Here is a 14,826-nt window from a genome sequence, read left to right on the forward strand (position 1 = left end):
TGAAGCGGAAGACCGGCAGGGGAAGACCGACAACGACCCACAGTGTGCGAGCGCGAATGCTGTCTGACTGCAAGCCTTTGGGGCAGAGAAGACAGCGTGTGCTCGCTGGAAGCTGGCGCGTCCCGATGCGTCAGAGACGGCGGGATACTGACGCCAGCTTCCTGAGGGCCCGACGAGAGAGGGGACCTCGGTCGCTCTCTCTCGGGGGGGGGCGGAGAGAGAGAGCGATAGGACTCGAGTCTATCGAGTCCTCTTTCCCTTCGCCTTCCTGGACTGGATGACGGTCCTCAGATCCGTCCTTCCAGAAGGCTGTGGGTGAGAGCGCTGCCTAGGGTCCCAAGCTGCTTGAGGGGGACCTCTAGAAGCGACACTCCCTCTTTGGCCTTGGCGATAGGAGCTGGATGACGGCTGTGGCTGTTTTGACCCTCTAGCAGCCGACTTCCTAGACCTCGACCGGCGAGGGAGATATTGCCTAAACGCTTCACTCTGCTTCTTAGTGTCCTGAAATCTGTCGACGACAGCATTAACCGCCTCGCCGAACAGACCAGAGGTACAAATGGGTGCATCAAGAAGAAAAGCCCTGTCCTTCTCCTTGATGCCAGAGAGATTAAGCCACAGATGCCTCTCCGTGGTCACCAGAGCTGACATGGAGCGGCCGATGGCGCGGGCCGTCTCCTTGGTAACCCGGAGAGACAAGTCTGTGGCCTTACGAAGCTCGGCAATATCCTCCATAGTAGGACCCTCGCCCTGGTCCATGTCTTTTAAGAGGTCGGCCTGGTACGCCTGCAGAATGGCCATCGTGTGCAGGCTCGCACCAGCCCGACCTGCCGCCATATAGGCCCTGCCCACCAACGCAGATGTAGTGCGACATGGCTTGGAGGGCAGCGCCGGTGTCTTAAGGGACGATGCAAGATCGGGTGAAAGGTAACTGGCTAGAGCTTCCTCAACCCGAGGCATCGTCCCATAACCGTTCTCTCTAACCCCCATAATGTCACTATAGTTCAACATCGGGGGGTTAGACAGGCGCGCTGAAAAGGGCCTGTTCCAGGATTTACACAACTCGTTGTGTAAATCCGGGAAGAACGGTAGAGACCGGCGTGGAGGATGTGCGCGGTGCTGCAGGAAGCGCTCGTCGAGTTTACTTCTGACTCGCTCTTGCTGCCTCTCCTGTGGCCAACTAATATGCAGTTTAGTCACAGCCCGTGTCACCACCTCCAAAAGCTCATTATAACTGGGCGCAGTTTGTGTGTGTGTGTGTGCTTCATGCAGATCCCCCTCCACGACGCTGAGCACATCTAATTCCTCAGAATCAGACAACTGCAGCACTGGGTCTGCATCCCGAACGGGAGAAGCCGCGGAGCGGGCTCCCGAACGGGGGATAGGGGAATCTGAGCTTTCAGATGAGGATTGGGAAAGTGCGTCGGCAGTCCCGATCCCCTCTGAAAGCTCCCTTTGCGAACCCCACGATCTAAGCCGCCGCATCGCCTCGGCAGATGCGGGACCTGAACCGCGGGGAGCGCGCATCTGGCCATCCTCAGAAAATAAAGCCAGACGGGAACGCAGCACTCTCATAGAAAGAGAATCACAGTGGCCACAAGCAGCCCCCTCGAGAGCTGCTTGGGCGTGCTGCATTCCTAAACAAGCCACACACATCTCGTGTGTGTCCCCAGCCGTGATAAAGCGAGGGCACGGGAACACACAATTTTTAAACTGCTCACTCATTCTCACAATAAATCAGAACTGAGACAAACAACACCAAATAGGACAAACTGATTTCACCACAAGACAGAGCGCTTGCTGAATAGCAAAAAGCTGACATTTTCTGTGCCGGCGTGCTTTTGTACACATCCGCTTATGCCGTCACACGCTACGTCATCACGCAACGCCAATAGGATTGGATTCGGTTTCATTCATAAATTCAGACGTGCTACGCTGAAGGGCGTTCCCCTAGTGTCGTCACCGACGCAGTTCGAGTTCCCTCGAAAGGGAACTGCCCTTATCAGCCATACAGGTTTAATACTTTGCTTCAGTTTCGTTGCTAAATCTAGGTATTTGTCAGTCATCTAGAATTTGTTAATATGGCAAGATCAATGTTTACCATGAGATTTATGAAATGGTTGAGACTCCTCTGTGTGAGTTATTGCTATGTGGACGTGGAACTCTGAAAATGGTTTGAATTTACAGTCAAATAACACCGCCTTGTTTTTGCGGTGTATCTTTTTCCTAACTGGTTTCTCTCTCTTTCTATTACTACTTTTACAATATGACTCCCTTTTTATTGATCTCTTTTAACTGAAATAATTATTCTCTGTAATGTCTCTGTAAATATAAGCATGTTAGTATTGTCCACTTATACAATTGTTTTACTACCAATTATATGCATTTCTTGCTGTATGTTAAATTCTGATAAAGCGAGCTTTCGGGAATAATCTATTTATGTCCATTATTTATTAATGGATCCATTAATGTTCATTAATCTATTTACCCTGGTTTTGAAAAAGAAAAGGTGTGCCTGGATTATTATTATTGCATGAAGGAAATATATTTCATTTTGTTTTGCAGTACTTTAAGTGATGTGTAGTCCATTGTTCTAATGAACTACAATATACAGTGTTCTTCCCCCAAAACAATTCACTGTATCTTGATGGAAATTGTAGTCATAGATGTTTCTTAATCCATTTTATTTGAAGTCAGATGTTTTATGAATCCTGTATAGTGATTTTTGTAACCTTCTCTAGTAAAAAAATTTCTATGATCTATATGAACTGTTTTGTGTTATAAAAAAAAGCACCTGTGCAAAAGATAGAGGAGCACCTTCATATATTTGCCATACTGTCTTATAACTTCACTGCATTGCAAGGTAACTATCATAATTTCTATTAAGTCCTTCTGCAGTTTGTGCATATAAAATGTGTATTTTGTCGTAATTGCGCCACCTGGTGAAGGAATGAGAACATTGTGCCCTTATTTTTATTATTAAAAATATCTCAACATTACCCTTAACTTTTCATTGAAAAAAAACATGGTAAAACAATTAAAAAACGACAATCTATAATCAAATACTTTTAATTCAGTAATAGTTCAGTGAAATATTAACAAATACAAAACAAATTGCAAACTCGGATGAGCATGCAGGATCATAATGAGAATAATTTTGAGAATAATTTTGTGACAGAAATTATGCACAGATGTCTGATCCATTTAAAAGGAAATTCACACCTAAATGTCTTGGAATGGTATAAGTTTTCACATTCAGGCATATTAAAAAAATGAATTGTTAGCCCATTCAATCTAAAATGATAATTAATTAGGGCTGAGCACCTATGGTGTGAGGACCCTATTGGAATTGCTCAAATAAGACAAACCTGTGCTAAAAGCACTTAAAGTAAAACAGCGTGTACATTACATAGTGCACATGGAAAATGAGATAAAAACACATTCTAGTGTTCATGAGTGTAATAGCTGATGTTTATTTCTCAACTGTAAACTGCATTATAATTCGCAGCCTGGAGGATCTCACTGATACTGGTTTGGTTTACCAACATTGATAATTTAGACCACCTAAATCACACAGGTAATCCAGTGCTTTGAAAGGATGACAAATGAATGTGAATCAAAGAGATTATTTTAAACTAAACAAGGCATGTAATTCTAAAAGTCTCTTCATTTATGTTCATTGTTCAGAGTGTTTGAGATTATATAGGTCTGCTGTACCAAGTAAGCATATTGCACACAAGAAGTTATTTCTGGCATCTGCCATTTAGAGCTGAAGAGTATACATTTATTTGCTAGCACATAACAAGGAGTACTTCAGTTGTGTCCATTTCATTAAAAAGCATCAACAGCACGAGCCGTTAGAACGCGGCTTTCTGTGTATGTCGACGGTGTCTGTGGGCAGCAGATGTTCTGCACGATCTTCAGATGAGAGCACACGCCTAACTGCTTCCTCAAAAGCAGCTGAGACATTAGTGGCATCTTTTGCGCTTGTTTCAAAGTAAGGATATCCACCGTTCTCTTGACACCACCTTTGAGCTTCTTCCATTGACACCTGACGCTCCGTTACATCTACTTTATTTCCTAGAACAACAAAAGGAAATTTCTCTGGGTTCCTGACATCTGCATAGAATGCAAACTCTTTCGTCCAGTTGTTGAGGTTCAGGAAACTTTGATTATCGTCCACGCTAAATGTAAGCAGACAGCAGTCAGAGCCACGATAAAAGGGCGTTCGGAGACTTCGGAACCGCTCCTGGCCTGCTGTGTCCCAGATCTGTAGGGTAACCAAGTGACCGTCCACCTCCAGCTCCTTGTTAAGAAACTCCACACCGATTGTGTGGAATAGGTGTGAATCAAACTTGTTGGAGACATAGCGGTTCATGAGGGATGACTTTCCCACGCCACCATCCCCCAGCAGAATCACCTTCAGCAAAGATGATTTGGTGGTCATTATCAAGAACTTTCATACAGTAGGCCTAGGTTACCTCACCTACAGACCTAAAATGAAAATCAGAATTAGCAAGCTTTAAAAAAAAAGCAACAACTTCTCACTTTGAATATGAGAAAATGTCACCTATTGAAGTTGACAGTCTGAATAGATCAGTTTTTATTAAAGGTGGTAGTAGGCCAATAAAAAGCCAGTATAAATAGGATTTTTTTTTTTTTTTTTTTTTTTTTGTGAGAGGTGAGGTATGTGTAGAGCTGGTTCAACATCATTTTCTGAGCAGACTTCTGGCCTAAATAGAAATACATTTGAATGCCAGTGTGACTTAAAATCAGCACATCGACTCATAAATAATGGTATTTTTTAATTTGAAGTTCTGATGAAGCCTTTAGCCCAAGACATTGTTCGTCAAAAAATAAAGTTATTTTCTAGGCTACTGTCTTATGACAGGAGTGCATTCATCTGAGCCCCGGAAGCGCCGATCATGTGAGACAGATCTTCACGGATCGTCCTGACCTCATAACTTAGCCTAGTAACGTTAGGCTATATGAAAAATAAATAGAAGAAACAAAAATCTAACTCATAATGCAAGTTTACATTCCCGTACTTTTGATAACAGAATCACATGAGTCTGAAAACGAACAAGTCTGAACTTTTTCAAGAACTGTAGCCAATAAATGCAGTGTAAAGCTAAACGAAAGGCAAGCCTGGGCTAATCGTGACGTGTTTTCATATTAATGTAAAAACCCCGACAGCGCTATACTTATGCATTAGCTACAACAGAAAACCTCTCAGAATAAGGCAGGCTACAACGTAGGTTCAATAAGTCAAGCCCATTTTTACTCGATATCGAAGTTAATCAATGGCAAACTGAAGGACTGTAACAAGCGACTGTTTTCTCGTCATAAAGCAAATGATCAAAGGAAACGTAATAGTCTGGCAATTAAGACGTCGCTTTAGTGTAAAATAAACTGAAGTGGTTGCATTCCATTCAATCGCATGATCAAACCGGCAGATTGAGACGCTCTAAACAACGCCATCATTGCTTTAAATGTCCTGTCAAATTCTACACATGGCATTTCGTACATTTAAAACATGTGTTGCGCGAGGAACTGACGGTTAGGATACATACCGTTGAGATTTCTGCAATGAGTGTCGAAGTGCTGTGTTAGCAGCGCCATTCCTTAAAGTAGAAGCAGCAACCTCCACTGTATGGAGCGTCTCAAGACATGGCGCCCCTAGGCTGGCCAAACAAGCTGCTGAAGCTCATATGACCGAGTGCTCATTTATAAGACATTTAACATGAAATCAATTAATAAAACAACAAGGAAGTGAATTGGTTTCATAACTGAGGACAGCCTGATAGGCTACAGTACAAATAAATCCTTCAGTGTAAACTTAATATTCTCTTTGAAGTGCCTTGTTCCTCTAATATTTGGTTGGCATAGGACATTAATTATTAACTGTATTTGATGGATGACAGCATTATCAGCGAGTCACTAACAAAATACTATCCCTGCTAGTTCTATAGCAAACATTCTCTGATGTCACTTGATCACACAGCAGTATTAAATCAAGGCTATGTCATTACATCATCAAGCGTGGAGCTTTTGAGCTTATTAGAACTTGTGCAAGATGACAATGTAATCTTAAAGACTACAATCAATGTTTGCCACATCATGGAATGTTGCGATGAACAGCTTTACACATAGGCTACCTTGATAACAGTTTACCCTAAGTTAAATGTCTAACTTGTTTGAAACACAAAACCAAATAGAAAGTTTAAGATGAGGTTAAAACTGTAATTAGCTAGTTCTTAAAACATGTCAAGAGTCAATTCCCGTAGCTGTAAAAAAAGGGGGAAAAAAAGAAAAGGCCAACAACATATACAATAGGCTATAAAAAATATATAATTTCCATGTGAATCTTTCCACATTCAAGAAAATATTTAATTACAAATGTGTACATGCTTTAAACCAGAAAACAACAGTTAGACTAACAATGTTTTTAAGTGAGATATCTGACTGCTTTTTTTCTTCTTTTTTTGACTGAAACATTCAGCCTTTAGCCTTTGGACCATATCTTGGGTAGATTAACACGTCACATGCTCTCTGCATGCGGCACACTTTCGGTCACATGTTTGCTGAGCTTAGACCCAAGAAACACATTTAGTTCATACTGCATTTGTTGTGCTTCTCCCTTTTTTTTTTTTTTGTGATCTGTTTCACATGCATTAATTTAGTTTAAGACTGTGGTCAAAGTCTTTAGAGTAGCAAAGACCAAACTCCTGACCTGGAGATGATTGAGAGGGGAAGACAGGGTTGCTTTCCCTAACAAAACATCATAAATATTACTCTAGAATTTTGTCAAACAAAATATATATTTATTTTACCTGCATAAACCTTCACTTTCAGATAAAAAAACATACATTGCATGCAATGGTTCATCAACAGGTGTGTATATGCATGTTTATCAACTTAATTCAGTCCCAAAAGTGTGTGTGACATATAAATGGCTGAATATATTTTACAATAGGGTCATTCTGTGTCAAATTAACCAAATTCCAGAAACTTACCCAGCTCAAATTTTTGATTTTGATAACATTTGAAGACTTAGAGCCAAATTGCAGGGTTGTAAAAATGACGCAACATTATTCAATTTTTTACACAAAGATTAGGCTAGTAGGTTTATTAGTAAAATATGTTTAATATCTCTTAATATCATTTTATATTTAGTTTTTTACAAACTCTTCTTTTGGTATCCATATTTCCAAGGCCTATGGTTCAATGCCAAAGATATTGGTATCTCAATATGGCTCTAATTGTAAACTGGTAAATTGCTGCAGAACAAATAATGTTGAAAATGTATCTCGTTTTTCTATCAAAACAATTGTAAATAACATATCAGGTAACTCAAAAGTTATTAAAGATATCTCAATATGATTTTAGATTCTGGTAATTAAAAAAATATGTATTTTGAAATCTTAAATTTCAAGGCCCTATCATGGTTCAATTCCATTGATATGGAGATCTCAATGCAGGTAAGTAAAATTGTTTACCTATATTCAATGGTCTAAAACCAAATGTGAGTCACTTTGCACACAGCTGATATTGCATTTAAAGGGGAATGTCAGAAGAATATTATTATTATGTTGAAACTAGAAATGTATCTTGTTTCCCTGTCAAAACTATTGCATAAAACATACCTGTCTTAGTGCCGTCTACTGAAATGGTAAAGTTGAGGCACAGTAATTTGCTCTCAAAAGTGTATTTATATATGTATTTTTAAAGTGTATTATTTTTGTTCATTTTAATAGCTTCTGAAGCTGTCAACAGTTCAAATACGCAGTATCGTAACTACATGTTACCGCATTGACATCCCAATTTCTCTGTGATTAAACTATATAGCATGGTGGCCGAGAGAGCTCAACGTGCTGCAACTGAAGAAAACACATGCAAATAGAAAAAAACGCATTCAAATTTGCAGCGCGTTTCTGGTTGTGCTGTGAGCTTTTGCAGTGTTTCTGTATTTGGTTGTGTTTTGAGTATTTGCAGCACACGTGTGTTGTGAAACTGATGAGATGTTTTCTTAATTTGCAGGTGTTTTTTTTCTATTTGCATGTGTTTTCTTCAGTTTAGTTCAGCTCTCTCGGCCACCGTAATACAGGGTCATAAACATTAAGATTCCAAAAAAAAAGTTTAATATAGGAACAAGAATATGTTGGCATATGATGCAACAAAGATTGCTGCTGAAGTCAACAGAATTTGCCAACAGACCTACCAATCTCTGTGTAAAAATAAAATAGTAATGATACTGTCATCTTTCTAAAGTAATTTTACACCCCTGTAACCTGGCTCCAAATATCAGGTGAAAACCCCCCTCTGCAAAACATCATTTAATATTTTGGCTTTCTTCTTCATTTATGTATTTTTTATACCAGAATTTTATAAAGGATTAATTAATTTTATAAATGCAATATGAGGATTCATTGCACCAAACTGAAAGCCACAAGAAAGTTAATCTGACTGAAAAATCTTTACTTGATTTAACTGTCCACTGAAAGCTCAAATAGTTTAGAATACTGCTATTCATCATTATTGCAGTTATCAATACATATACACTTGCTCAAAGGCAAATCCAGTTGCTGTGGTACCACTGCTCTCCACAATTAGCGCAGGTCATAAAAGTCATTGAATCATTATCTGCACTGCCACTACGTACCCACGAGGGCAAGAACAGCATCCCTCGTGAGATCTGTGTCACCCTGCAGTCCAAACTGCCACAGCGCTTGCAGCGAACTTTACTGGTGGGTGTCCCTTCCACCACCTCTGGTAACTGATGCTCACTGATGCCCAAACTGGTGTAACCGTCCCTGAGCTGTCGAAGTTCTGCCCCTGCCATTTCCTCAGCAGACATCTGGGCAAATGCCTCTGGAGTCAGGTGTTCTGACATAAGACCTTGGCGTAGATGAGGGTTCTTTGGGTTCTTTAGGTTGGCCACCTTGCTCCTGATGCAGGACTTGTACTTAAGCTGGTTTCTTCCATAAAGAGCATGAACATGTGCTTCAATGTCCTGAGCAAGGGCTTTGTGTTTCTCCATATGATCTGAGTCTAATTGCTGATTTGGGGTAAGAGCCTGGAGAATCAGCAAGATACATTTGCATCTCAATGCCGTGGAGTCAGAGGAAGTGCTGGGCTGATTTGTGTTTTGAGGAACTGAGGTTATAAAATCTTCTTCTTGGTCAGATCTATGTGACGCTATGGCTGGAGTGAATCTTTCTTCCTCATGTTGTAGCTTAACAGATTCTGCAGCGTCATTGGCTGGACAAGGCTTTTCAGAAGACAATGTATCTGAACACACACTACTGTCTTCACATTTGGCTTGTTTTACATCCTTTGTTATATCATGTTGCTCTGTGTTGCATGTACATGCTTGATTCTCATCCCCCTTATTATTTAAGTGCTCAGATCTACTGGTAACAGAGGGAATTTCCAAACACTCCTCAACATTAGGCAGGTTTTGTGTCTCTAGTTCCTTGTTCTCCCGTGGGTCATTGTTATTATTTTTCATCATAGGTGACAGCTTGTACAACTTCTTCCATTTTGAGAGCAAGCTCTTTGCTATTGTTTTAGCACTCACAATTGGACAGAAATTAAGTAGCTTATAAAGAACCTTCACAATTTCTATAGTGTGAATCTGCTCTAAAGTGACTGGAATGTTATTCAGATCTGTCAGTAATGATACAATATCTTCATAGCTGCCATCATTGTGCAACTTTTCTATTTGTATAGCATAATGAATTATCTCTTTAGTATTCATGGTCTCTTATATATTGAACTAACAAGCAAGGGAAATTACTTAAAACTAGTGCAAAAGAAAAATGTAGGCTTCAACAGCGTTAGCCTACATGCACGCATTCGTTTATAAGAATAAACTGCTGCAAAATATGAATATAATAATCAATTTCTAAATCGTAGACAAACACAAAGCATTCACCTTCAACCAAACACGTATCTTCTTGGTAAAACATTAAGCAGTAAAAGCCTTTTAAAAGGGAGAAGTCGCACTCCTTCCGCCATGTCTGAAATAATCCAATAACATTGTACACAATCACATAGCAAATCCGTCCTATAGAGGGCGTAGTTCTTCTTCTTCTTCTTCTTCTTCTTCTCCTCCTATGGATTTATTGGCGGGTTGCATACCAACTTTATGGTGCATACCGCCACCACCTGTGTTGGAGTGTGAAGTGATTTCAGTCTAGATGTATGTTAAAAGATGTCTATATTCTATTCCTAAGACCACTATGCTTAATGAATTTTAAAACTGACCTTACAATTTCCCCGGATTCTTGTTTTCTGTTTAATATGTTATTGATTGTAAATTCTTTGCATCCCATTTCCTGTAACTTTCTTATTAACTCATTCCTTTCCTGTTCATATACCTAGGACAAAATAACATCACATGCTCAACTGTTTCCTTTACTTGGCATATTTCGCATAATCCTGTACCATGTTTCCCTATAATATGAAGTGTAGAATTAAGTTTAGTATGTCCCATCCTTAGTCTTGTTAAAATAACCTGATCGTCTCGATTTAAATTTTGTGTTAATATACTTTGACTTACAGTATTATGTATATTATAGAGATGTCTTCCTGTTTTACATTCATTCCAATTTCTTTGCCATTTCTGGTTGCAAGCTTCTTTAATGATACTTTTCCTTCCATCCTACTTAATGCAACTGCAATAGTAGGGATATTTAGTTTAAGTGACTCTTTAGCCATTTTATCAGACCTTTCATTTCCTGGTATATCAGCATGTGCAGGTACCCAAACAAATTTTATTATTGTTCCAGCTTGTCTTCATCTATACAAAATATTCAATATTTCTATATATCATATCTAACTGTTTCATATGTTTGTAGGCTTATAAGTGATGCCATTGAATCTGAACATATCACAAAATAATTTGGCATCACTTCTTCCACCCAACTAAGAGCCATCTGAATTGCCACCAATTCTGCTGTAAACACTGAAGTCCCATCTGTTAATCTCCCATATTTTTCTATTTTAAATTCTGGAACATAAAATGCTGACCCAGTACGACCTATCTCTGGATTTTTGGATATTGGAAGAAATGCATAATAAACGGTTCTGATATATTCAATTATAGCTCTTAATATCAATTTGTCCTTTTTTAACACTCTCATGAATTCGTAAATCAACTTCAGGTTGGCTAAAAAACCAGGGGGGTATTGGATAAATGGTAGTCGTTAATGAAAATAATATATTATTTAGCGACATTTCTGTAGCCCATTCCTTTGCATTCCATGCAAATCCTGTTCCTGTTAAGTTAATTGTTTCCCAACTCCCCTCAATTATTGCTTTAGTAAAATGTTCCTGTTTATGCATTAGTAAATTGATCCAGTAAGTAACAGATAATTTTGAGAGGGCGTAGTTGCTCAACTTTTTTCAATATAACATTTTGCCATTTAAACTGCAGTCATGAAACGCATTCAGTGGACACTTTTCCACAGTTTTTATTTTTCGTATAATTTCGTCGTATTTTAAAAAAAACTTTTAAAAGTATATTTTCATTTTTAAATGTAGCTACATTTATAACACTATACTTATGTATTGTAGGCTACATTGGTATTAAATTACAAAGGTAGGCTAATTAAAAAAACATCCTAGTGTAGCCTAGTGCTGCAAGGGAGTTTCTAAAACAAAGCTGAAGGTTTTTGATGGATTTATCTTTCTCTTTTCTCACTACTCATCTTTATAGTTTTCTCACAATTTGTTTGGTTGGCCCCCTCTTTTGGAAAATTCTGTAAATGCTATGTTTTTATTTTTCTGAGGAGCAAATGGTAACAACAAATCCTGTCTGCTGTAGACCTACCTCTCCCGTTCTTTAGCCTACTATAAAGTTAAAAGAAGATTACATTTAAAAACAAATGTGCTTGGGTCAGGCTATCTATGTTTCTGATAAATGGCCTTTGTATAGGAATATATAACAAATCAATGAATGCATGATATTTCTCCGATTAAAGTCGAGCCTTTGATGCTGTTTGGACTGCTACTCTATTGGTTTATTCTCATTTCCGGAAGTAGCATAATGCCTGAGAGCATTTTATTAACCCCTTCAATGCCCCCCTCCCTAAGCAGATTATTGCTGAAGTGAAAACGATATGAAAAATATAAAGGTGTAAAAAAAGTTATAGAAGTTTATGTTTACTGTTAAGGAAATATACTGTACTAAACATTTAATATTTTATACAAAACATTGCTATAAAATCAAAGCCATAATAAACGGTGTGCCCAAAATTTGAAGTTGAAATCACAAAAATGGAAGCTCTTATGAGATTTTATTTAGGCGCTATACCAAAAATTGCCACTGGGTGTCATCTACATTCCACTGAATGTTTTTTTAATGTGTTCTCCTGTAACAAATACATTTCTGTCACAACATCCTTCTATCACAAAACAGCTGTGTATCTCAGACCTTTCCGGCAATATGTGTTTTGTCAAGATTAGAACAAGTTTTGATTATAAAATATTTAAAATAATTGTTCCAAAGCCCACTGGGGGGAAAAGCCATCTGAATACCTAGGGTTTTTTTGTTGTTTTTTGAGTTTTTTTATTTTTACAGTATGCCTACAGTTTCCATGGTAATGCAATTTCCACTTTCATAACGATTTTCACATGATTTTGAGAGTTTAAGCTTTTGAATGATAGCCTATCTAATTTTGATGAGTACTAAAATAGGCCTATTTGATACGGGAAAAAGGGCAATAAAAAATAACTCAGTTACTCTTATCCATGCTCCCACACCAGTATTTGTGTCTCATATGTATGAAATATATCTGGTTTAAGCTAGTCTAAAATGGTAATTTGCTACTCCAAGCTTATCATAAATAAATGGTGTTCCAAAAAATTCTCACCACCTTCGCCTGTCAAGTCAAGTCACCTTTATTTATATAGCGCTTTTTACAATGCAGATTGTTTTAAAGCAGCTTTACAGATATAACAGGAAAAATAATGTTGTAATAATATTGTTAATTATAAAATTAAATGTCCCCTGTAGGCTATAATCAAGATGTAGGCTTAATGACTGCTTAGATCCGATGGAACAGCTACACAGAATTTTACTCTTTACAGGGTCATTTTCACCCCTTTTATTGAAATTAACTAACAAGATTTTAACTTGCGGCTCTGTTAAACGGGATGTGGAATGCACTTCTCTTTACGCATTTTGGAAATATGTGTACGTTATAACTGCATGCTGCATCAAATCCATTCAACCTTTTAACTGTTCTCTACGATATATATTTTCTTTGACACCATTCACCTTATATATGATTGAGTGTATTCTTTTCACAAAATGGTCACAGGCCACCAAAAAAAGTAATGGAAACTCTCACAGGAGGTTTTGTGATATCCGGAATGGCTCAGAACTGGATGCTCACGTAATAGGATAGGACAGTCTTTTCGTTCATAGTCACAAATTATTCCTACAAAAGGTGTAACCTGAGAGTACAGAGCTTTAAAACGAATAATTTGAAGTCTTTCAAACTTGTTTTCTTTGTTACTTCCCACCCAGTGTTCCTATCTATTTAGAATTTTGGGTGGGGCTGCACCAACTCCCAGGCATTCCAAATCTGCCTATAGAGAGGGAGAGTCTTCTTAAGTCTGAGGTTCCTTAACCAAATACAAAATAGGGTACCACTGTTGTTGGTATTTATTCACTTAAACTCAACTTTGATTTCTAGAGACTGAATGGAAATTTACAGAGCTTTGTTCTGTTATTTAGTTCAGTGGTTCTCAACTCCAGTCCTCGGGACCCACTGCTCTGTACATTTTGTATGTCTCCTTATTTAACACACCTGATTCAGATCATCAGCTCGTTAGGAGAGACTCTATGATCTGAACTGAGTGTGTCAGATAAGAGAGACATACAAAATGTGCAGAGCAGCGGGTCCCGAGGACTGGAGTTGAGAACCACTCATATACCACAAGAGGGGGATCAAACCTTAGCTTTTGTCCACAGTTCTTCGTTCAGAATCAGAAGGAAATAAAATAAATAGTGTCATTTCCTGCTTGCTCTCATGTGGTATTCCAGGCAGAGGTTGGTTTTATAAGTGATCTAGAACCAGATGTCTATAAACTAAATGCTATGCTGATATCAACAAAGCTGTTGTACATTCCACTACAAAGGGTAACATGTATTGACACGCCTGCACTTGCAAAAGTACATATATTCGTACAGCTATGAAATGGCATGACCTTTCCCCTTGAGTTACATTCTGCAGCAATGTTCAGAGAAAAGAGCACACCATTTATTTCCTGCGGATTATTTTAACACTGGTCCCATATCCTCCTGAGTCTAGCTATTTGGGTCTTTGGTGTACATTTCATTTTTTTTATTTATTTTTTTATTTCAATAACCACAAATATTTATGAGTGATGTAAGAACACTGATTTTTTTTTTTTTATCCGGCTACAGTTTGTGTTGTGCACTGGCTAATTTACTCTACTTTAGATTCTTCTTACATTATCTATATAATTTTTTATTATTCCACTGTATTGTAAATAGCATCCATTCTATTCATCTTGTCTTGTCATTGTTCTAAATATGATGCCATAAACAAATAACGTGGCCAATTACTAGTTTTGTGTTACACAGTTTAGGTGCATTTTATGTCTCTGTCCCAAGACTATAAATGACTATAAGAGTGTGCTTGGGCTTTTCTCAGATTAAGGGCCAAATTGGGTTACTGCAATTTTGAAAATTAAAATCCCAAATTTGACTAATTGGTATACATCAAATTATCAGTCCTTAAGTCAGGTACAATGTTATGAGCTTGGTTGAGACCATAAGATAAGGGAATTTAT

At 38.3% G+C, this 14,826-nt stretch overlaps 2 protein-coding genes across 2 annotated transcripts; both read right to left on the reverse strand.

Moving 5' to 3' along the window:
* Positions 1 to 3,050: 3,050 nt before the first annotated feature.
* LOC143740211 (ras-related protein Rab-9A-like) lies at positions 3,051 to 5,997 on the reverse strand. The gene is made up of 2 exons (XM_077232280.1): positions 5,571 to 5,997; positions 3,051 to 4,491 (listed from the first exon to the last, which is right to left on the reverse strand). Exon 2 carries the CDS (start codon positions 4,442 to 4,444, stop codon positions 3,839 to 3,841), a length of 606 nt encoding a protein of 201 aa, XP_077088395.1. The 5' UTR covers positions 4,445 to 4,491; positions 5,571 to 5,997; the 3' UTR covers positions 3,051 to 3,838.
* Positions 5,998 to 6,327: 330 nt separating this feature from the next.
* tceanc (transcription elongation factor A N-terminal and central domain containing) lies at positions 6,328 to 10,057 on the reverse strand. The gene has a single exon (XM_077232256.1). The coding sequence runs from the start codon at positions 9,755 to 9,757 to the stop codon at positions 8,564 to 8,566; it is 1,194 nt and encodes a 397-aa protein (XP_077088371.1). The 5' UTR covers positions 9,758 to 10,057; the 3' UTR covers positions 6,328 to 8,563.
* Positions 10,058 to 14,826: the final 4,769 nt, after the last annotated feature.

Source organism: Siphateles boraxobius, unplaced genomic scaffold (assembly GCF_051911475.1).
Source record: "Siphateles boraxobius isolate OS27281-9 unplaced genomic scaffold, OSU_SipBor_1 17, whole genome shotgun sequence".
In the NCBI taxonomy this organism is placed as follows: Eukaryota; Metazoa; Chordata; class Actinopteri; order Cypriniformes; family Leuciscidae; genus Siphateles; species Siphateles boraxobius.